Raw genomic sequence first — 23,308 nt, 5'->3', positions numbered from 1 at the left:
TAAATGGCCGGAATGCAGAACTTAAAGAGGGAGGTGGAATGGAATGCTAAACTGTATGACACTGTCCAACCACGAGGTGGCCCTGTGTGTAAAATACCTTATTTAAGCTGATCTTAGCCATACCTGGCAAAGCATTAAAGGATCTTATGATGAGCACAGCAGGTGTGTTTAACCAAGCTCTGGAGCCAGCCCATCTTTGGTACAGATGTACGTGACAGGTACAATTGGCAACGGGGCTTAGAGGGCACTGCCCACATGCTTCATACCACAGTGTTTGATTTTCTATGTTCAAAGAAAAGGAAGGAAGCTGCCGAGAGCTCCCCGGGTGGTTTTAGTTTGGCGCACTCTGTGACTCTGCAAACACGCAGAGCGCGAGGTAGGGTAAGGGCTAAGAAAAGGCCAGTGTGGAGTAGTTATAGAGTTCCTGTTCCTCTACAGCTACCAGAGGGGACCAGGACATGCTGCAAGGAGAGCTTAATAAATGGAAGGACTTCCTGGCCAGGGAGTTGTCTAATTGCTCTTTAAGACACAGCTCTTTTGGTTTATGCCCTCAGGTTCCGTGGTGTCAGAAGTGGATGAGTCCCTGTCAAGAAGGAGTAAGGGGAAGAAAAGAGACACCCAGATTGCTGGAGTGCTGAGGGGAAAAGTGGAAAATCAGGAAGGAGACCTGTGAGAAATGCAGCAGGCAGGAGTCACAGCCCTGTCGCAGCTTTCTGAACTGGCCTCTGCTCTTAAAGGAGCGAGTGTCATGTACCTTCCCTGACCAGCCCACACTCCAGACGGCGTGACAGCTGCCAGCAGCCTTGAATTGGTTCTCGCTGCGTCCCACAGCAAACCGACCACCTGGAAGTCATCACATTCCCTGTGGTTCTTCTTGCGGCTGTGCAAATCCCAGAGGATCGTGCGTCCTGTGTTTGCCACCTTCACACCGACTGGGCAGAGCTGAGCAAGCTCCACGCATCTGTCACAGAGGGTGGACTGCAACAGGTCCAGTGTGGGTCTGTGGGAAATTGAAAATAGGCATGAAAATTATGGGATAAAGATGATATTATGGGATGGAGAGCCATGCATTATGGGAAGTTGGCCGCTTGCTCCCAGGCACCCTGAGCGCGTTGTTTTGGCCTCACCATGCGTTGCCCAAACTACCCAAAAGCCAGTGCGTGGGATGGTGGGTGCACACTGGCTTACCTCCCCACGGCGGGCCAAACTCTGCACTGACCCAAGCGCTCCTGGGCAGTGCACACGCCGCCGACGCAAGGAGTTGAACTGCAGCGGCCGCAGGCTGATGTAACGGACATGGGCAAAACTTTGCCAGGTAGACATGACCTCGGTCTGGAACTCACGGCCTGTGTGGGGGTTTGTGCCCTGGGTCTTAACAGTCTGCCCTGAGGCTGGGACTCCTGCTCTTCTGCGTCACTGCATTACCAGCCCTTCTTGTCTCTTTGGGGTGGTCGGAGTGTAAGTGCCCGACTGTCCCGGGGTCTGGCCCTCCGAGGGGTCAGCCACCAGCCTCCCTGGGACAGGCTGCGCTAAGGAGAAAGATCCACCTGTGGCTAGCTGATTGGCTCAGTAGCTGGTGACAGTTAATGAAGTAACAAGCACCTAGGCCTAATAAAGGGCTTATGATGAGGGTTCAGTCGGGGGGGCCCAGAACGGAGAGAGGAAGCTCCGGGGAGAGAGCTCCTCAGGGGAGCTGGGTAGGAAGCTAGGCCCAGGAACAGCCCCCAGAACACAAGGAGAGGAAGCTCCAGGAGAGAGAGACTAGACAGCTCTCAGGCAGGCAGACCTGGGAGCAGATGCCCTGAGTCAATAGGGAAGAGGCTGCAGGCAGGGGAGAAGCCTGGGGACTCCAGCAGCAGGCTTGTTTATATACCACATTTACATAAACTAGAACACTGACGGGGCACTGCTAACTACATTCAAGCCTCCTTGAACGTACTGAAAGCCCACGAGGGGAAACTGAGGCAGAGATGTAACAGAGGTTCCACACCGGTCTGCTAGGGGGTGCTCCAGTGATGAGTTCCTGCCATGGCACCGAGCAACAGCCAACTCACCTGTAAACCTCAGATTTAGTAATACTAGAGAGAAAAGGGCCATAAAATAAGAGCACAGATTTGCAGGACAGCTCTAGGTTTACACTCGTCATAACCTGAACCAGATGGGGCGTCCTCGGCTCTGCGACAGTCACATGGTCACATGGTGTCAAGGTTCCTTCCCCACTCTGAACTCTAGGGAACAGATGTGGGGACCTGCATGAAAAAACCCCTAAGCTTATTCTTACCAGCTTAGGTTAACACTTCCCCAAGGTAGAAACTATTTTCCTTTTTCCCCTGGACTTGATTGCTGCCACCACCAAGCGTCTAACAGATATATAACCGGGAAAGAGCCCACTTGAAAACGTCTTTCCCCCCAAAATCCTCCCCAAACCCTACACCCCCTTTCCTGGGAAGGCTTGATAAAAATCCTCACCAATTTGCATAGGTGAACACAGACCCAAACCCTTGGATCTTAAGAACAATGAAAAAGCAATCAGGTTCTTAAAAGAAGAATTTTAATGAAAGAAAAAGTAAAAGAATCACCTCTGTAAAATCAGGATGGTAAATACCTTACAGGGTAATCAGATTCAAAACACAGAGAATCCCTCTAGGCAAAACCTTAAGTTACAAAAAGACACAAAAACAGGAACATCCATTCCCTCCAGCACAGCTTATTTTTTCAGTCATTTAAACAAACAGAATCTAACGCATCTCTAGCTAGATTACTTACTAAGTTCTAAGACTCCATTCCTGTTCTGTCCCTGGCAAAAGCATCATACAGACAGAGAGAGAGGCTTTGTTTTTCCCTCCTCCCAGCTTTTGAAAGTATCTTGTCTCCTCATTGGTCATTTTGGTCAGGTGCCAGCGAGGTTATCCTAGCTTCTTAACCCTTTACAGGTGACAGGGTTTTTCCTCTGGCCAGGAGGGATTTTAAAGGGGTTTACCCTTCCCTTTATATTTATGACACGCCCCCCAAATCACAGATAGGGTGAAACGCTGGCTGGAATTTCTTCCTGGAGCTCTAGGAAAAACAGAGTTAATAAGACACATGCACCTCTAAATATACTACCAAGTACATAAAGACTAACAATATTTTCCACATCTCAAGGACGATTTTAACCAGTTGATTCTAGGAAACTTTCACGGGAGAGTGCATCAGCCACTTTGTTAGAAGCTCCTGAGATGTGTTGGATGTTGAAATCAAAATCTTGGAGACCTAAACTCCACCGAATAAGTTCTTTGTTATTTCCCGTGGTGGTATGAAGCCACCATAGCGCAGCATGGTCGGTTTGCAGGTGGAAACGCCGTCCCCAAACATATGGGCGTAGCTTTTCCAGAGCGTAGACAATGGCGTAACATTCTTTTTCACTGACTGACCAGTTGCTTTCCCTCTCAGACAGCTTCTTGCTGAGAAACACTACAGGGTGGAATTCTTGATCCGGTCCTTCCTGCATTAAAACTGCTCCCACACCACGCTCGGACGCATCTGTGGTTACTAGGAATGGTTTGTCAAAGTCTGGGGCCCTTAGTACAGGGTCAGACATGAGTGTCGCTTTAAGCTGGTTAAAGGCCTTCTGACACTCTTCAGTCCACTGAACGGCATTTGGCAGTTTCTTTTTGGTTAGGTCTGTCAGTGGGGCGGCGATTTGGCTGTATTGCGATACAAATAATCTGTAATAACCGGCCAAACCTAAGAAGGATTGTACCTGTTTCTTTGACTTTGGGACAGGCCACTTTTGGATAGCATCCACTTTGGCTGGTAGAGGGTTGATAGTTCCTTGACCCACCTGGTGTCCAAGGTAAGTCACTCTGTTCAGGCCTATTTGACGCTTCTTAAGCCTTAACAGTTAGTCCTGCCTCCCTTATGCGCTCGAAGACTTTTTGTAGATGTTCCAGGTGTTCTGCCCAGGAATCCGAAAATATGGCCACATCATCAAGGTAGGCGACTGCATATTCTCCTAATCCCGCTAGGAGACCATCTACAAGTCTTTGGAAGGTGGCGGGTGCATTCCGCAGCCCGAAAGGGAGCACATTAAATTCATACAGCCCAACATGGGTGGTGAAGGCTGACCTTTCCTTGGCAAATTCATCTAGCGGTACCTGCCAGTACCCCTTGGTTAAGTCCAAAGTAGAGATGAACTGGGTCTGTCCCAGTTTCTCTAATAGTTCATCTGTGCGTGGCATTGGATAATTGTCAGGGTGAGTTACAGCATTTAGCTTACGGTAGTCCACACAAAAGCCTATCTCCCCATCTGGTTTGGGAACTAGAACCACTGGAGATGCCCATGCACTTTCAGAGGGGTGGATTACACCCATCTGTAGCATATCCTGGATCTCCCGTTCTATAGCAGTTTTAGCTTGAGGAGACACCCGGTAAGGTTGGACCCTAATTGGGTGAGCATTACCTGTGTCAATGGAGTGGTATGCCCGTTCAGTCAGTCCTGGGGTGGCTGAGAACGTTGGCGCGTAGCTAGTGCACAGCTCCGGGATCTGCTGTCGCTGCATACGCCCAAGGGTCATGGAGAGGTTCACCTCTTCCACACCACCAGCACTTTTCCCTTCATAGTAGACACCTTCAGGCCACTCAGCGTCATCTCCTCCCGGGGCTGTAAACTGACAAACCTTTAATTCTCTGGAATAAAAGGGCTTTAGAGAATTAATATGGTACACCTTAGGCTTTCGGTTGAAGGTGGGGGATGCTATGAGATGATTAACAGCTCCCAGGTACTCCTGGACCGTGAATGGCCCTTCCCACGACACTTCCATTTTATGGACCTGGAGCGCCTTTAAGACCATGACCTGGTCCCCTACTTTGAAGGAACACTCTCTGGCATGTTTATCATACCAGGCTTTTTGCTCTTTTTGAGCATCCTGTAAGTTTTCTTTAGCAAGGGCTAGGGAGGTTTGGAGGGTGTTTTGTAGGTTGGTTACAAAGTCCAGAATGTTAGTTCCTGGAGAAGATATAAATCCCTCCCATTGCTGCTTCACCAACTGTAATGGCCCCTTAACCTCGCGGCCATATACAAGTTCAAATGGGGAAAACCCTAAACTGGGATGTGGTACAGCTCTGTAGGCAAAAAGCAACTGCTGCAACACTAGGTTCCAATCATTGGAGTGCTCATTTACGAATTTACGTATCATGGCCCCCAAAGTTCCATTAAACTTCTCCACTATGCCATTTGTTTGATGGTGGTAAGGAGTGGCAACCAAGTGATTTACCCCATGAGCTTCCCAAAAGCTTTCCATAGTTCCTGCCAGAAAATTAGGAGCAGCACTATGCGGCCATCGAGAAGGAGAGCCTGGCCATGGTGTGGGCCCTTAAAAAGCTGCAGCCGTATCTATTTGGGTGGCGCTTCACTGACCGTTCGCCCCTCATGTGACTGCACCAGCTGAAAGGGGCTAATGCCAAGCTCCTGAGGTGGGGCCTGCTCCTCCAGGGGTATGACACGGAGGTGGTCCATGGGGGCAGAGTGTCAATGTTTTGGCGATGCTTTATCGTGGAGCGGGGGCCCTGAACTTCCCCAGGTCACTGGCTAAGTCACACTCGAAGGGGGGAGAGATGTGATGAAGTGAGGGATTTTCTTGTTTTTTCCAATGGTTTGCATGCAGAGGGGGTAGGACTCAGTTTCCCTGGGTGTTCCTGATTTAATGAGGTGATGGGAGAGGGAGTTTGTTTTTACAGAGGACCAGCAAGGGAACTTGGGACCCCAACCACTGGCGTGGAAAATGGAGACCCAAGCGACTGGCGACCTGGAGGCCCAGCTTGGCCGTCAGCCGGTTCTGGCCAGTGGGAGGACAAAGGGCTGTGGGGAGAGGACCCCGGTGACCTGACCAGCCAGTTCCAGCCAGTGGGGAACAAAGGACGGAAGAGAGGAGAGGCTGAGAGGAGAGGAGGCCCAGGCAACCCTGTTTACCTGGACCCTGTTTACCTGGACAAAGGACAGAGGTGGGGCTTGGGGGGCCAGGTGACATCAGATGCCCAGCTGGGAAGCAGGGGGTCTCGGGACTCAAGAGAGGAAGCAGGCAGAGCCCACCTGGATACAAGGGAGACTTAGATGTACCATGCTGAGGGAGGCCAGGCCTGAGGCCCTGAGAGTTTCCTGTACTGGGTTCAGATGCTCAATAAACCTTCCTGTTTTACTCTGCCCGAGAGTCACTCCAGTCTAAAGATCAGAGTTGCATTATTCCCTCTGGGAGTGGAGGCCTCGGGGGTCCAGAGCCAGGGGACTCCCTGAGGGGGCCCACGGCGAGAGACAGGCATGCTAAGGCTCACAGAGCTGTGGTTCCAGGTAACCCCCTACAGAGAGAGGGCTGTCACACTGAAGGGGGTTCCCCCCAGAGACCATACGGGGCCAAGAATGGGCACGACCTGTGAGTCCGTGACACCTGGATTCCAGGCGCCTTTTTCACACAGCTCCCCCCAACCCACCTCTGTACCCTAACACTCGTGCGGGTGAGAGCCGTCCCACCATGGGATGATCCCACTGAGAAGGGCAGAGGACCAGGGAAGGGGCCTGTCCCCGCAGCCTGGCAGTGGCGTGAGCCAGGGGGCTTTGGGCCTCTAACGGTGCTTTCCCCTGCTCCTCGGCAGGTGTCTCCTGGGTGTTTCCCCTGGCCGCTCTGAGCCAGAACCCAGAGTTGGGGGCTGTGTTCCCAGGGGTACAGGGCACTAAAGAACACCCAGAAGCTGCCAGCGTGAACTCACTTCCACTGCCACAACGTATTTATTACATTTGGGATTTCCCAGTCAGGCCCTACCAGCCCCGGCAGCCGGCACATCCTCTGCGCCCTCAGTGCTCCCGCCTGCCCCGGAGCCCAGTGCAGGAGGCACTTTCTCTCGGGACGCTGGCCCTACTGCTGACCTGCAGCTGCCAGGCTGCTGAGCCGGGACAGTGGCAGCAGCCCAGCAGGTGTGTCTCGTTCCCAGAGTCCATGGCACCTAGTGTCTAGCCACCGCAGGGCTGTCCTCAGGCTGGGTTTCTCTCCTGTGTCGCTTGGCCTGCGCCCCCGGCACCGCTCACACACCGCCAGCTTCCCTGGGAACCACAGGAGGGAGAGAATGCATGAACTCAGCCGATTCTTTTCAAACTCTTGGGTGCAAGTTATCTGGTCCTGATGATTTAAAAACATTCCACTTTCCTAGTTCATAGAATCACAGATACGTAGGGTTGGAAGGGACCTCAAGAGGTTGTTTAGTCCAGGCCCTTGTGCTGAGGCAGGACCGAGTAAACCTAGCTCATCCCTGACAGGTGTTTGCTTCACCAGCTCCTAAAAACCTCCAGTGACGGAGATTCCACAGCCTGCCTTGGGAGCCTGTTCCAGAGCTTAACCACCCTGAGAGTTGGGAACTTTTTCCTGATATCGAACCTAGCTCTCCCTTGCTGCACATGAAGCCCATTGCTGCTTGTCCTGCCTTCAGCGGGCGCGGAGACCGATTGATCCCTGTCCTCCGTATAACAGCCCGTAACATACGTGAAGACTGTTCTCGGGTCCCCCCTCGGTCACTTTTCTCAGGACGAAATGTCCCCAGTTTGTTTGACCTTTCCCCATGGCTCAGGTTCTCTAAACCTTCCATTATTTCTGTTGCTCTCCTCTGGACTCTCTCCTGTTGGTCCCCATCTTTCCTAAAGTGCAGGGCCCAGCCCTGGACACCGTATCCAGCTGAGGCCTCCCCAGTGCCAAGCAGAGCGGGACAGTTACCTCCTGTGACTGACGTACCACCCTCCTGTTAATACGGCCCCGGGTGATATTATCCCTCTTCGCAACCGCATCCTGCTGTTGACTGATATTTAGTTTGTGAGCCGCTGGAACTCCCGACCCTTTGCAGCTGCTGCTGGTTAGCCCTCGTGCCATCCCTTGGACAGCCCAAAGCCGGCAGAAGCACGGCGTGCCATGTAACAGGGCGGCACTCACCTCTCGCGAGCGCCCTCGGTCCGAGTCACACACAGTCTGTATGGGAAATACAAACCAACCCGCTCTGGGGTAACGGGGGGCCTATCTCCGTACCCTTCCGTTGGCCTTCCTCTCCCTGTAGCTCTCCCTGGGCTCAGGTCCTTAGTTAATCCAGCAGTCTGTAAATGGTCTCGGGCCTGGTCTTGAGCCGTACCCCCAGCGCTCCCTCCCTGGAGGCGATGTCTTCGCCCCCTCCGGGCCTTTCTGGCCCCAGCTCTCCAGCTGGGCCACTCAGCAGTTCAGTTCCCCTTCCAGGTGTGCATCAAAGTCCAGGCCACTTCCCCGGTGGCCTCCAGGTCCTAGCCCAGGGACCCTAAGAACAGCAGCCGTCTGCCACATGGCTTTAACTAAACTGCTACAGTTCCCTGGGCCATTTTCCTGCGGCCCCAGCACCTTCTCCACCCTTACTTCAGGGCCTTGTCCTGGCTGAGTCCTAGCAGCCAGCCCAGAGCTCCCTCTTGCTCCCCCAGTCCCCACCAGCAACTGCTCCCGTCCGGGTCCTGGCGTCCTTCAGGCAGCTTAACGTCTCTGGCTCATGGCAGCGATTGCTCTGCTCTGCACTGCAGCTCCTTTTATATGGGCCTGCTGGGCCCAGCCTGGCCGCCCTCTGCAGCCCTCTCGGATGGGCTGCATCCCACGCAGCCTCGCTAGGCCACTTGCAGGACTCACTTCCACTGCTTCTTTCTGGGACGGGGTGTGGTAGGACCCTGAGGCCTCTAGCACGGTCACATGCCTCCATGATGTTCTGTCCTGAGTCAAGTCTGGGGTAGGATGCTCGTGAGGGACAGGTGTCTGACGCCATCCAGCCATCCTGTTTTTGGTTTTCCAGAGGGTCTTTTCCTGCCTTCTTTCATTGGATCAAAGTTGAAGATGGCTCTCACAGAGAAGTTGGCAGGCATTTGGAGTAGACGAACATATCACCTTAGACTGCTTGAGAGAGCAGGGCTTGGATTCATACCATTTGAGGGGTTTGATTTTTTGAAGATGCTTCTTCCAGATGGTGTCCAACTTCACTCAGCTATTCCCCATTTTGTATTTGTGCATTTGCTCTTTCCTTCCTAAGTGCACTTATCGATAGTGAATTTCATCTTGTTGATTTCAGACCGATTCTCCATTTTATAAAGGTCATTTTGAATTCTAGTCCTGTCCCCCAAAGTGCTTGCACCCCCTCCCAGCTTGGTGTCACCCACAAATTTTATAGGCATACTCTCTGCTCCATTCATTAATGAAAATATTGAATAGTCCTGGCCCCACAACTGACCCCCACTAGAGACATCCTCCCAGTTTGATAGCTAACTGGTGGTTCTACTCTTTAAGTATGGTTTTTCAACCACTTCTCCACCCACTTATCTCCTGGACCCATTTCTCTAGTTGGCTTATGAGAATGTCACATGGGACGGTGTCAAAAGCTTTACTCAAATCAAGATAAGTCCTGTCTGCTGCTCCCCGCCCATCCACTAGGACAGTGACCCAGCCAAAGAGGTTTGATTCGGTGCGATTTGCTCTTAACAAATTCACGTTCGCTCTCACTTATCACCCTCTTACCCTCCAGATCTCTGCTGGCTTTTAACGCAGCCAAAGGCTGCTGCAGGGGTTTCGCTCCATTTCAAGGGCGGCGTGACAGTCACATTCTGCGCCAGGGCTTGGCCCCTCCCTGTGACAGGCAATTTGTGAGTCTGCGTTCAAGCTTCGTCCCTGCATGACCTGCCCCACTCCTGGCAGAAAGGGCTGAAATGGGGGAACCTCTTACCTCCTGACCAGCTTGGGGCACCCGAATCCTCTTCCCTGGCAGGAGATTTGCTCCGAGCCGTAAGATTCCAGGAGAAGAGTCTCGGGAAAGGGAAATGACATTGGTTCGTGTCTGTGCCAGGGCCTGTTTGCCCCCCTGGCTGCACTGGGTGGGGGGCAACGCGGTCGGACCATCTCGGCCCTTTCGTGCCCCATCCTGTAACCGCCAGCCTCGGTTCCTCCCACCTAGCTCAGGCCAGGTTGCTTTCAGGAGGCGCGACCGGCTCCTTCACTCGCTGGCTGGAGAGAGGGGCTCTGGGAGGGGAGTTTGGGATATTTGATGGGAGTCCCTTTACCTTCTCTGGACCGAACTGTCTTTCTCCGTTTTCCCCAAGGCTGCTCCTGAGAGATGGGAGAGCGTTCCCGACAAATGCTTGCCCATCCTCGCCACCACGCTGCGACTGGCTCCCAAGGGCAGCGGGGAATCAGGCACCAGCTGCAGGGGGAGACCACGGGGTAACGCTTACCATGACGTGTGTTTGTAAGGTTTCAAGTTGCAGTGGGGGAGGTTTAGATTGGATATTAGGAAAAACTTTTTCACTAAGAGGGTGGTGAAACACTGGAATGCGTTACCTAGGGAGGTGGTAGAATCTCCTTCCTTAGAGGTTTTTAAGGTCAGGCTTGACAAAGCCCTGGCTGGGATGATTTAACTGGGAATTGGTCCTGCTTTGAGCAGGGGGTTGGACTAGATGACCTTCTGGGGTCCCTTCCAACCCTGATATTCTATGATTCTATGATTCTAAGGCAGCCGTCGCTGTGCCGCCAGGGCACAGTCTATATGGTTTGGAGCAAGAGAAATTAGCACTCTCCAGCCGCAGGGCTGAGCTCGCCACTCAGTGCTCACCTGTCCCTGGGGGTCCCCGAGGGGATGTCCTGGGATGCCTCCAACTCCAGTTTCGACTTCAGACTCGACCCCCAGATCCCCTACAGGTCCCACAGAACATGGGGATGGAGAGGGGCCCCCAGGGCATCCCGGCCCCTGGCACGTGGGGACAGAGAGGGACCCCCAGGGCATCTCAGCCCCCAGCACGTGGGGGCAGAGTGGGACCCCCAGGGCACCCCAGCCTTTGGCATGTGGAGACAGAGAGGGACCCCCAGGGCATCTCAGCCCCCAGCAAGTGGGGATGGAGAGGGACCCCCAGGGCATCCCAGCCCCTGGCACATGGGGACGGAGAGGGACCCCCAGGGCATTCCGGCCTCCGGCACGTGGGGACGGAGAGGGGCCATAAGACCTCCTGTCCCTCTCCCTGGCCCCAGAGCCCCAGATGGGCTGCCCTCACAGCCCAGGAGTTATGAAGCCAATGCCCCCTGTGCCTGGCCGTCAGGCTCAGCCTCCAGGCAGGGCAGTTGAATGACCTGCACCCCTCGGGCCCGTCGCTGGCCTGGGGCGACGTACCTGGGCGGGGGAGCTGGAGGAGGAGCTGCCCACACTCAGCACCAGGCTGTGTGGGACGTGGATGGAGGGGTCCTTGGTGGTGATGGAGAGCCCCCGCTGCAGGATGTCTGCCAGCCGGCTCCAGAGCGTGAAAACGGCGTCAGGGTGCGCCTGGTGCAGCCGCAGGTAATAAACCTTCCCCGTCATCACCTGCACCCGCAGCAGGCGCCGGCCGCTGTCCTGGACCGACAGTCTGACGTACCTCAACGGGAGGAGCCTAGGGCCAAGGGAAAGCACAGGTTGCCCGAGTCCCCAGGGACAGGAGCTAGCGGCTGGAGGGTGGCTGGGGCCCAGCGCGGGCTCTGGGGTGTGGACAGGGTCTGGCAGCGGGAGGGCCACGCCTGCCCCACAGAGAGCTCAGAGGAAGGGGGCCCCAAAGGGGCTGGCTGCAGAGCCCCGTCCCCCCGCACAGGGACCGGCTAATGAGGGAGGGGACACGGCATGAATGGCCAGACAGGGGCTGGCTTACAAAGGGTTAACGGAAACGCCACCCCCCCATCAGCATGGCAGTGACCCAACTTGGTGCCTGGCAGGGGGGTTCTGGGCTTCCTCTCTGCAGGAGCAGGATGAGGGTGTGCTGGGGCCCCCCGGATTTAGCAGCACAGTGGCAGCGCCCCCAGCCATGGGGGACCGGAGCCACAGAGTGTCTCGGGGGACACAGGTGACAGGCACAGTGTATGCTCCCCCAGGCCCCATGGCCGGAGCTGCTGGCCAGGGCAGCGCTCGGCACGCCAGGCCCCCAGACTCACGCACTCTGCCAGGGCACTGGAGTCAGCAGGCTGCACGTGGGAGAGGGGCAGGGGCTCGCCCTGCCCTAGCCCCAGTGGGACGGGATTCGGTGGGACCCAACGGGCTTTTCCACCTCAGATGTCTAGCAGCTAAATCCCAGCACCTGAGAGCTCCCGGCTAGGCTCCCCATCCCAACCCCGTTCCTCACCTGCTAAGGGCCACGGAGGGCTCCTGGGCTGGCCTGCCCTCCTGGGGGAGCTTTCTCCCAGCACTGAGCCAGAATTAGCCCTTAACCTGTCTGTGCCTCCATTTCCCACCTGCACAACAGGGCTAAGAGTACAGCTCACCCACCTGCCGCAGGCTGGGAGGAGACATTAGTGAGGGTGTATGAAGGTCTTGGGAGCTATGAACATAACAAGAGTTGTCCTGGGGAAGGGCCAGGGGCCTGTCACTCCCTGACAGGGGGTGGATCCAGGCAGGGCTCAGCCCTGGGGGAAGAACTGGGGGTCTATTGTTCATGTCACTAAGACTTGTTTGGGGTCCCGCTCTGGCAATCACACTCGAGGGGCTCGTCCTGCCCTGGCCCAAATGGGCTGGGATTCAGTGGGACCCAATGGGCTTTTCCACCTGAGATGGCTAACAGCTAAATCCCAGGACCAGAGAGCTCCCTGCTTGGCTCCCCATCCCCGCCCCACCCCGTTCCTCACCTGCTTAGGGACATGGAGGGCTCCTGGGGCTGGCCTGCCCTCCCAGGGGGGGTTTCTCCCAGCACGGCGAGCCTGGCGATCAGAAGCACATTGGGGAGGGGCAGGCAGGGGTCCGAGGACGTCACCCCCAGGGTCACCAGTGTGGGAGCGTTGTGGATATCCACCCAGTTCCCCTGCTTCGTCACCTGCAGCAAGAAGGCCCTGGGTCAACAGCAGGAGACGGAAATGTATCCTCATTGAGACGCTGCAGGACCCCCCCACCTCCGTTCCCTGCCAAGCCACTGGTGCCAAGCCCCGGTGGAGGAGACGTGCCCACAAGGTTCGCTCGGTCACATAACAGAGCCCATCACCGGCGCCAGGGTGCCTTTCCTCCAGGTGCTTCCCCGGGCTCCGAGAGCTCGCTGCTCCCCTGGGTCTGAGGCTAGTGCCCAGTGAAAAACCATCCCCATCGCAAAGCCGCTGGCAGCCCTGGCACTAACCGGCCCCCTTGGCCTGCTGACAGGGAAGGTGGAGGCTCAGCTCCTCTCTCCCTGGGACTGGGACATGGGGGGAGTGGAGGTTCAGAGCTTTTATAAAGCTTTGGTTACTTATCCCCATCCCCACACCCGGGGTTTGAACCCCGTACCTTCAGCACCACACCACAGGCCTATGCCACTTGTGTGCAAAGAGTAACTCCACTCCCTACAGCACAAGCAGCAGTAGGCTGTTATCCTCTAGCGGGCCAGCCACTAGAAAGGGATGTTAGACGCGCCGCAGCACCACTGCTCCCGGCGCCATTCTCAAAGGATCGCTGGGCACCTCTGGGCTGTGAGTCCCTCCCACCAAACGGCCCCAGCAACCGGCTCCGAACTTGGTTACCAGTTGGGTTTCCGACGTGGCCCCTCATCTAGGCTGCTAAAAGGGACAAGACAGCACGCTAATGCATGCCCTCGGTGTGTCCCACGGCTGCTGCCACCTTGCAGCCCTGGAGATCTTCATCTATGTCCGTTCCCCAGCACCAAACTTGGCGCATAGGTGATACCCATGAAAAAGTTAATTCACCAGGCCCCAAGGCTCTCTAATTAGCCGATGACAGTCGGTTCTGATGATCTCATCCTTCTAACTTGTGTTTTCATTGCCTGCCATGCATGTGTAATGGATTTAGGTGGGTTACAAGGGGAGGTGTGCGGGCTGCACTCCAGAGAGGGGAACCCTCCACCCCCCGGTCAGCGTGAGCTCCTGGACCTGCCCTAGCCAGCTAGCGTGTGTGAGGGAGGAGAGCGCGAACACCTGGGGCTGGGGCTGGCTATGTCCAGGGGCGCAGAGATAGATACAGAGGGCTGCTGGAGGGGGATGGACAGATCTTCCTACAGACCACTGTCACATTCCGTTTTTGACCACCCCCAACTGCCCCCAAAGAACCCAATCCCCCAGAAACTGGGCCTGCCCCCTCCGTCCCAGGGGAGAGTCCCAGTGCAGCCCAGAAAAGGCCTTTACTCCCCCCATCCCCTGTGCTGTGGGCAGAGGGCTCCCCCAGTGGGTACTTGGGCTGCATTTCCCCCACTGCCCTCGGAGCGCAGACAACACCCCGGGACAGCTGCAACCCTCCTCCAAGCAGGGCCGGGAAGACACAGCTGCTGTGCCCAGGGGGACTCCTAATGCCACCACAGCAGAGCTCCTGCCACCCACCCCAGGGACTCTGCCAGGCCTGGCGAAGGAAGCACAAGGCCCTAGAGCAGGACACCTGGCCAGTGAGTTCAGATCCTGGCTCTGCCCCAGTCTCTGGGACCATAATGCAAACGGGGGGGGGGTAACATCTGCTGGAGCGCAGGAGTTTGGCTCCCACCAGGGGACACCATCCAGCCCCGAAAGGGGAGTTTGAGCCTGGGATGGCTTGCCATTAGTTTACGGCTAGTGCCACACTAGCAGGCCGGGCAGCCCGGCAAAGGCGGTTAAAGCAGCAGGAGGCCGTCTGGGCCAGGTGGAAGTACCTGGATGAAATTACTTTCAAACACTGCCGACTTGGGGAAAAGGTTGTAATCTGGAGATCGGAGGAGCTGGCAGAGTATCCCACCTTCCACCCCGAGGTGCACGCCCGAGGCTGGGTCATGGGCCAGGAACGTGCTCACGTGGAAGCGCCTGCCGCCGGCCATGCAGCCCTCGGGAGCAGCTCGTTAGAGAGACAGCATGCTGCTTCTGTCTGCTACGGCCCCCCGGCTTTCCTAGTGCTCCTCTGCCCCACAGCCGGGGACAGGACTACACTGAGCATGTCTGGAGACTGGCAAGGCCCCATCTGCAACCTGCCTGGGAGCCTGCAGGCAGCCGAGTTTGTGATGTCACAATAACTGGCAGGTGACTGCCCTGGCTAGGGCCTGGGAACGGCCTGAACATTTGCAGGGCCCGGGAGTGGCTTGGCCGGCCGGCCAGAAGGGGCAGGAGCGCTCTCCACTGGATTGAGCAATGAGGCGGCTGGTGGAAGAGAACCGAGGGGCAGCAGGGCAAGGGGAAGCCCCCCTACAGGCGTGTGAACAGGCGTGTGTGTGTCTAGCCAGCAGCTTTATCCACTACGGGGCAGGAGAGACCCACTAACAGCCACTCCCAGGCTGCTGGAGGGAGTCTGGCGGGGCACCAGGCCGCACCTGCACCTGCGGGCCCCGGCCTCCGGGCTGGCTCCAGGGCTCACCGCGAGGTGGGGCCATTCCTGCGTCAGGAGCCTGGAGCAGGCTGGGTGCAGAGCCCCACAGCGAACAGAGCAGGGCATAGGCACTGCCAGCTGCATGCCAGCGAGGCCAGGAGCCTGGGTGCAGCTTGGGGGGCATGGAGCATTGGCCTCCTGCCACACTGCAAGCCTCAGGCAGGTGCAGAATTCCTCCTTCCCCCCACCCAACATGCAGCCCCATTGGCCTGACTGGAGCTGTTCCCCCCCACATACAGAAGTCACACTACACCTACGGCCAGGAGCACAGCTCCCAGCCAGACCCAGGGACCCCAGCCGCTGTTAGGGAGTCCTCCAGCTCTGTGCATTAGAGGGAGCCACAAAGTCCCACCCCCACCCTGGGGTATAAACCTCGTGTTACAGCCCCCACCCCGCAATGGAAACAAGTCTCAAAAGCCTTCCCCAGAACTAGAGGCAGGGACCCCCAGACCCCAGCAGCACTCAGCCAGTGCACAGGGTGGGGGAACAGAGGGGCCGGGGACAGCACCAGACAGCTGCAGCCACAGCCCATGACAGGCCCTGCAGGGCAAGAGACAAACGATCAGTGGATCCGGGCCGGCTTCCCCTGCGCTGACCACCTGCCGAGAGTCCCCCCACAGGGGAGCCTCCCCACACCCAGGCGGGTGCCAGGAGCTCGGCTTCAGGAAGCTCTGGAGCAGCAGCTGGTACAGCATTCAGACACGAGCCGTTTTACCTTTGGCCAAGGTCCCTCTACTGGGAACCTCCGCCTGAAACCACCACACATTATCCCCCTACTCAGAAAGCAAAGAACCACCCCCAAGTCTGCTGAGAGTCCAACCCTGCCCGAATTCCTAGGCACTAGGGCTTGGACTGGGTCCTCCTGCCCCACGTCAATGGGACAGAATGGGGCCAGGGCCCCCCGCTGCCAGCCAGCCCTGCCCACCCCATCCCGCACAGGAATGGGGAAAGGGTGCTGCAGCAAAGGCATTTCCACCCCACCCCCCAACCAACCATGAAAACTGTCAGCGTTTGCTCTCGTGGAGCAGATCCCCTGAGCTGCACTAATGGAGGCCCAGCCCTGCCAGGCCCCAGCGGGAGGGCAGCCCAGAGGCAGAGCTGGAGGGGCTCCAGCCAGCCCTTTCAGACAGGGGAGCTGGCACTTAATGATCACACTGAGGTGAAAACAATGAGGAGTCCTTGTGGCACCTTAGAAATTAACGAATGTATTTGGGCATAAGCTTTCCTGGGCTCAAAACCACTTCATCAGATGCATGGAGTGGAAAATACAGTATGCAGGTATAAAAACACAGCACATGAAAAGATGGGAGTTGCTTTACCAAGTGGGGAGGTCAGGGCTAATGAGGCCAATTCAATCAGGGTGGATGTGGCCCATTCCCAGCAGTTGACAAGAAGGTGTGAGTATTAACAGAGGGAAAATTACTTTTTGTAGTGACCCAGCCACTCCCAGTCTTTATTCAGGCCTAATTTGATGGTGTCCAGTTTGCAAATTAATTCCAGTTCTGCAGTTTCTCGTTGGAGTCTGTTTTTGAAGTTCTTCTGGTGAAGAATGGCCATTTTTAAGTCTGTTACTGAGTGTCCAGGGAGATTGAAGTGTTCTCCTACTGGTTTTTGAATGTTACCATTCTTGGTGTCTGATTTGCGTCCATTTATTGTTTTGCATAGAGACTGGCCAGTTTGGCCAATGTACATGGCAGAGGGGCACTGCTGGCACATATCACATTGGTAGATGTGTAGGTGAACGAGCCTCTGATGGTGAGGCTAATGTGGTTAGGTCCCATGATTGTCTGTATATCTATTCAAGGGACACCGAGTTGGCAGCAGGGTTTGTTGCAGGGCTAGGTTCCTGGGTTAGTGTTTTTGTTGTGTGGTTGCTAGTGAGTATTTGCTTCAGGTTGGGGGGCTGTCCGTAGGCAAGGACTGGCCTGTCTCCCAAGAGCTGTGAGAGTGATGGGTCGTCCTTCAGGCTAGGTTGTAGATCCCTGATGATGCACTGGAGAGGTTTTAGGTGGGGGCTGTAGGTGACGGCTACTTTCTTTGTTGGGCCTGTCCTGTAGCAGGTGACTTCTGGGTACCCTCCAGAAGCAAAAGCCCAGCCTTGGGCCTCTTGCTGCTGGCTAGCGAGGCCAGGAAGCTCCCAAGCACAGCCAGCTCGGGGCTCGCAGACATGAGCAGAGGGAAACCCGCAGCCTTGTCTACAGCAGGGCTCTCGCTGTGGCTCCCATCCCAGGGCTGAGCCAGTGTGGGCAGGCAGGAAGCTTCTGCAACCCCCCCCAGCATGTACAGAGCACAGGGACAGAGCATGTGGTGGGGAAGGGGCCGGGCTGTCCAGTGGCACCTGGAAACACCATGAATACAGGGCATCTGGGTCGGTCACTTGCCGCAGCCCTTCCAACAAGCAGGGACAGACGTGCTCTGGGCGTGCCCCAGACTCTAGCAACCCCAGGCCGCAGCATTCTGGAGGTCACATGCAGTAAGAGACTCAACATCCTTCCAGGCAGAGAGGGGCAAGCACACGCCCCGGCCAGTGGGGCAAGGGCTGCTTGTTCCATCTCCCCTGCACAGCGCACACCAGCTGCAGACTCCTCTCTTCCAGCCCCAGCCCAGCGCCCACAGGGGGAGCAGATCAAGGCGTCTCCAGCCTTGGAGAGCACTGGCTAGCTTTGCAGCTGGGGATGAAGGACTAGAACAGCAGATCAAGATCATCGCCCTTGGAGAGGCCTTTCATTAGGGCAATACCAGCGCCTCAAAGAGCTCAAGATTCCTCCCCTCCCCCCCCCCCCCCAACCCCACAGAGCTCCCTCCCCACAAACCCATGCCAGGCCCCTGCTCTGCAGCAGCCCCCACCGCTCTCACGGCTCAGAATTCACTCCAAGGGGAGACACGGAGCCTCCCATTCCCCACTGCCCCAGGACATTCTGCATGGTAGGGGTGCAGAGCTGGAGAGGGATCTGTGCACAGGACACCCCCCCAGTGCCTCATGGTGGCCCTGCCATCTGCATAATTTTAGCAGGGACGTTATCTGAGTAGCCACCACCAGGCCAGAAGCTTGGTGCCCTCCATCTCACAGGAAGGGCCACACCAGCAACCCAGCCCCGAAGAGCCAAAGCCAGAGTCCAAGCACCACGGTGAGCCCTCAGGGAGTAGTCCCTGTGCCCCCCCAGAGCTCAGAGGTACGAGCCAAAGGCTTTGTTTGTCCTTCGCTTCGCCTGTCCTTGGAGGATCTTCGGCTGCCCCTCAGCAAGGCTGCCCCCCGGTTCCATCCATGGGCTGGAGAGGCACCGCTCCAGGCCCTGAGGGGCCATCAGGCTGTCCAGGGAGTCCATCAATCCAAAGAGAACCGACAGCAGGGACAGCAACGCACCCAGCAAGTAGAGTTTCACCACCCACTGCATGGCTGGGCAGGAACAGCCAGGAGAGCCTGCGCAGTTCTTGGGGGAGGGAAGGACTCTGCTCCCAGTCCCTGGAACACCACCAGTCTGCTCCTGGGAGGCCAGAGAGATCAGTGTAAGCGACTAGGTGAACTCACTGCACGTTCAATGGCAAGGACCCACGTGTAGTCAGTGGATCACAGTTATCAGCTAGCAATATAAACTCGGCCTAGGCTTCATGTAGGGGACCCTTTCGTGGGGGAGTGCAAGCCAAGCCTTTCTGGCTTACCAGATACCCCGTGACTACATTCTTGGAATGGCCCTGATTCGGTTACAGGGCAGAGGAAGAGGGGATGTGACTTGCTAGAGCATACTCAGGATAACCAAGGAAAGTCCCATTCAAATAGGCTTTAGAGTTGTTGCTAATAAGTACATAAACATGGTCTACAATCCAGTGTGTAACATGGAATTTCATATTTGCCCCTAAGTAATTACAGAACAAGCCAGAGGGGGTGTTGATAAAAGTAGGGGGTTATCTTGGGTATAAGGGAATGCAGAGACTTCACTGGCCTGCTACACTGCAGCTGATCAGTGGAGTGTGGCCTTCTGTACTGACGCGGACATAACCCTGCTCCTTGGATGGAGCTTTGAGTAGCATGGTTCTTATCTGCTACAGCAAGCAGTGCAGGTCTGCTTTGCTAGGTCCGTAAGGTAGCCTGTGAGCCATCTGGAAATATTCTTACAGTCAGCAAGTTAGATCAGGGATCTTGTCCTAGGACCACAGCAATGCCTTCCTCCTGCCTGGCCGCTCCCCTCTGGGCTAGCCTGCACAACAATGCAGTGAAATACAATGGTCTGAAGTAAATAGGATAAAATTCAATAAGGACAAATGCAAAGTCCTCCCCTTAGGAAGGAGCAATCAGTTGCACACATACACAATGGGAAATGACTGCCCAGGAAGGAGTACCACGGGAAGGGATCTGGGAGGTCATAGTGGATCACAAGCTAAATACGAGTCAGTGTAACAAAACAAGCAAATATCATTCTGGGCTGTATTAGCAGGAGTGTTTTAAGCGAGACACAAGAAGTAATTCTTCTGCTCAGGCCTCAGCTGGAGCATTGTGTCCAGTTCTGGGCGCCACATTTCAGGAAAGACATGGACAAATTGGAGAAAGTCCAGAGAAGAGCAACAAAAATGATTAAGGGGCTAGAAAACATGAGCTCTGAGGGAAGATTAAACAAACCCAGTTTTTTCAGTCTGGAGAAGAGAAGACGGAGAGAGGAGATGAGAACAGTTTTCAAGTACATAAAAGGTGGTTACGAGGAAGAGGGAGGAAAATTGTTCTCCTTAACCCCAGAGGGCAGGACAAGAAGCAATGGCCGTAAATTGCAGCAAGGCCGGTTTAGGTTGGACATTAGGAAAAACGTCCCGACTGTCAGGGTGGTCACGCCCTGGGATAAATTGACCAGGGAGGTTGTGGAATCTCCCTCATTGGAGATGTTTAAGAGCAGGTTGGAAAACACCTGTCAGGGACAGTCTAGCTAATACTTAGTCCTGCCAGGAGGGCAGAGGATGGACAGGACCTCTCCTAGAATTGTAGGGCTGGAAGGGACCTAGAGTGTCTCCAGCTGTGGACTTCAATAAGCCCCCACCAGGGTAACAGCAGCCGCTGGCCTGGGCCAAGCTGCCACTACAGATCTTCAGAGAGCCCTACCAGGACCCCTGGGATGTTTGTGGGTCCCTTACAATGGGCTCAGCCTGGGAAGCTTTTGTAACCAGTTTCTCTCCGTTTTGGAGGTTCCCACCCCCATTACAAATGCAGGCTGTGAAGACCCATTTTCCCCAGGACAACCGGAGAGCTGGCTGGTGCGGCCGCCCTGCCAGCCTGCCAGCCAGGGGGATTTACAGTCAGACCTGAGCTGGTCTTCGGTCACGTCTGCCCCCGCAAGGGCACGGAGCGACCCAGCGGCTGGGACAGCCCTGCCCCGCACCGCGCCATTAGCTCGCCCCGCGCATCTCCGCTCAGCGGAGGCAGGAGCGAGAGACACCCTCCCCCAGGGCAGCTTTGAAGCCTTCCGCCCCTCAGCTGGGGCGGGGGGTCCCCTGCACGCCGCGTACCCCGCAGCAGCCCGGAGCCCGAGTCACGGGGCAGGGCCCCACGGCTGGGCGAGCAGAGGAAGGGGCCCTGCAATGCAGAGAGTGGCAGGAACCAAGGCGACCAGCCCAGCAGCATCACCCGGGACAGAACGGGGGGGCTGCCACGGGGCGCCCCGCAGAGCCTCCGTCGCCTCGCGGACAAGCGGCCGCCCCACTCACCGGCTCCGGCTCCGGCTCCGGCTCGGCAGCCCCCGGGCAGCCCGGCCCCCCCGGGGCAAGCGCTCGGGGCGAGGCGGCCCCACGGGCCAGATCCCCCAGCCCGCGGCCCCCCCAGGCTCGGCAGCCGCTCCCCCGCCGGCCCGACGCGGGTCCCCCCGCAGCGCGTCCCGAGCGCGGCGCGTCCAGCAGCGCCGAGCGCGACACGCACCGTCCCAGCGCCGAGCGCCGCGGCTTTATCCCCCCGCCCCCTCGCTCTCCCTCGGGGGCGGGGCCAGGCGGGGGCTCCGCCCCGCCCCCAGGTCCGCCCTGCGGCGGTGGGGGCGGGGGGGTCACCCAGGCGAGCGGGGGCTGGCCCCGGCCCCGGCGCAAGGCAGGGAGGTGGCTGGCACCGAGCTCGGTGCCAGCCCCACCTGGCCAGCACAGGTGTCCCAGAGAAGGGAGCCGGCCAAGGGCGTGTGGGCGCCGGGCCCCTCTCCCCAGGGCGCAGGCCGGTCCCTGGGCGCTGCTCGGTTACATTTGCCCCTTGCCAAGTTTCCTCCCGCTCCCACGTTCTCCCGCAGGCGCCTGCTGGCCCCCGGGGCCGCTCCCCGGCTGGGGCCCCTAGGCACTCTGGCATGCAAACACTCCTCCCTGGCAGGCCCCCAGCCTGGCACCTGTGAGGAACTGGGAACAGTGTCCCTGGGGTGAGCTTCTATCCACCCGGCCTGGCTGCATCCGCCTGCTCACCCCTCTCAAAAGCCGGCCACCCGCCAGGGAGCAGCTGCCGGAGGGGGGGATGGATCCTGAGCGGTGGTGAGGCCCTGCCAATCGCTCCAGCTTCCTTCTGTCCCTTCCTTTCCGTTTGCCTGCGTCTGCCTTGCTGGGCTGGTGTGAATGAGTCGCTGCTTGCTGCCAAGGGATTGCCTGCGGCGGGAGTAAGAGCGGACCAGGGTTAACGCTGGGCCTAGACCAACGGTCCCCACCTCTTTTCTCTCACGAAGGAATCGAGTCCTAGCCCCAAGCAAGACGCAGGTAGAGTCGGCTACAAACCCCTCGGTGAGCCCCCGTCTTTCTTCACTTCAGCTAGGGCCTAGCCTGACCCAAGACGGGAAGAGATCCCAGCTGGGCACAGGGCGATAAATTAGGGTGCTCTGTGAACCGACAGCACCTTCCACCCAGAGATCTCAAAGCACCTCGAAGCTCTGATACCCACTCACAGCCAACTCCCGTGGACGGGGTACCGTTAGCAGACCCATTTGACAGAGGGGGAAATGAGGGGCAGAAAGGTGACGTGGCCCTAGTGCGGGTCTAGGACAGGACCCGGGCAGCCTGCCCCCCACTCCTGTGTTTTCACCAGTGATTTATGGGTGGGCTCTTCAAATAAAAGGAGTCCAGACACAATCGGGGCAGGCAGGTGCAGTCCCCTTCGCTGCAGTACAAGGGGCACATTGCCACATGCCGTGTGTGTGCACCGATGGGGTCAGGACGCCCCAGCTCATCTCCCTGGGCAGGGGAGGGGAGAACAGGAGGAGGTGGGACCCTGCCGAGACAGGCAGCGCGCACAGGCCAGACACATTACAGAGACCCCCCCATACACACACTTACTTTAACTCGCTTCCCCCCACTGCCCTTCAAGTGTGTGCGTGACGCTTGTGTTGCACGCCTGCTGAATGCCAGATGGCTGCATGTTACATTCCTCGGCACCCTTTGCATCAGCTGCAGCTGCCGGTCATGGCTCGCTTTCTCACGTCACACACAAGCCACGGGCCCTGCTTTCCTGGGACTTCCCTCTGCTGCGACCTTTTACCTACTGAGCTGGGCGGTTGCGTGGGAGGAGGTTTGGGGTCTCTCCATTAGCAGGGGGAGCTGGGGAGACCGGCCACAGGGGGCAGCACAGCCCCCTCCCATTGGGCTGCACAAAGGGGTCCCCTGAGCAGGGGCCGAGGCCCTGGGTTCCGAATTTTCTCCTTGTGTTTGCCCTGTGGGGGCCCCTGCAAAGCTCAGTTCTGGGGCCCCACCCTGGAACTGGGAGGAAGATGGGCCCCGTGGGGGAGTTGGGAGAGGCCCTGGGAGCAGGAGGTGACCTGCAGAGCCCATCCCGTCCCTGTTTGTGCCCGGTTCCTGCCCCCCGCAGAGCGCTCCGCTCTAAAGGTGGCCTCACTTCCCAGCTCCCGCTGGCCTCAGGCTACAGCCCTTGTGCTCCCTATCTGACCCATTCCTTCCTGGCTGCAGAACGTCCTCGAGCCAGCGGGGCGATGGGGGTCAGCATGCAATGCGGCAGCCGGGACCGGATCTGGCTTTCGGGGGGGCCACTTGCTGC

At 57.3% G+C, this 23,308-nt stretch overlaps 1 protein-coding gene across 1 annotated transcript; it reads right to left on the bottom strand.

Annotated features, from left to right (window-relative positions):
• Positions 1 to 2,581: 2,581 nt before the first annotated feature.
• On the bottom strand, positions 2,582 to 21,003 carry GARIN1A (golgi associated RAB2 interactor 1A). The gene is made up of 7 exons (XM_073329034.2): positions 14,618 to 21,003; positions 12,648 to 12,832; positions 11,173 to 11,428; positions 10,073 to 10,212; positions 9,739 to 9,818; positions 6,899 to 7,072; positions 2,582 to 4,642 (listed from the first exon to the last, which is right to left on the bottom strand). The coding sequence occupies exons 1-7, from the start codon at positions 14,777 to 14,779 to the stop codon at positions 3,870 to 3,872; spliced, it is 1,770 nt and encodes a 589-aa protein (XP_073185135.1). The 5' UTR covers positions 14,780 to 21,003; the 3' UTR covers positions 2,582 to 3,869.
• Positions 21,004 to 23,308: the final 2,305 nt, after the last annotated feature.

This window comes from Lepidochelys kempii, chromosome 1 (assembly GCF_965140285.1).
Source record: "Lepidochelys kempii isolate rLepKem1 chromosome 1, rLepKem1.hap1, whole genome shotgun sequence".
NCBI classification, from domain to species: domain Eukaryota; kingdom Metazoa; phylum Chordata; order Testudines; family Cheloniidae; genus Lepidochelys; species Lepidochelys kempii.
This window is presented reverse-complemented; position numbering and strand designations above follow the sequence as displayed.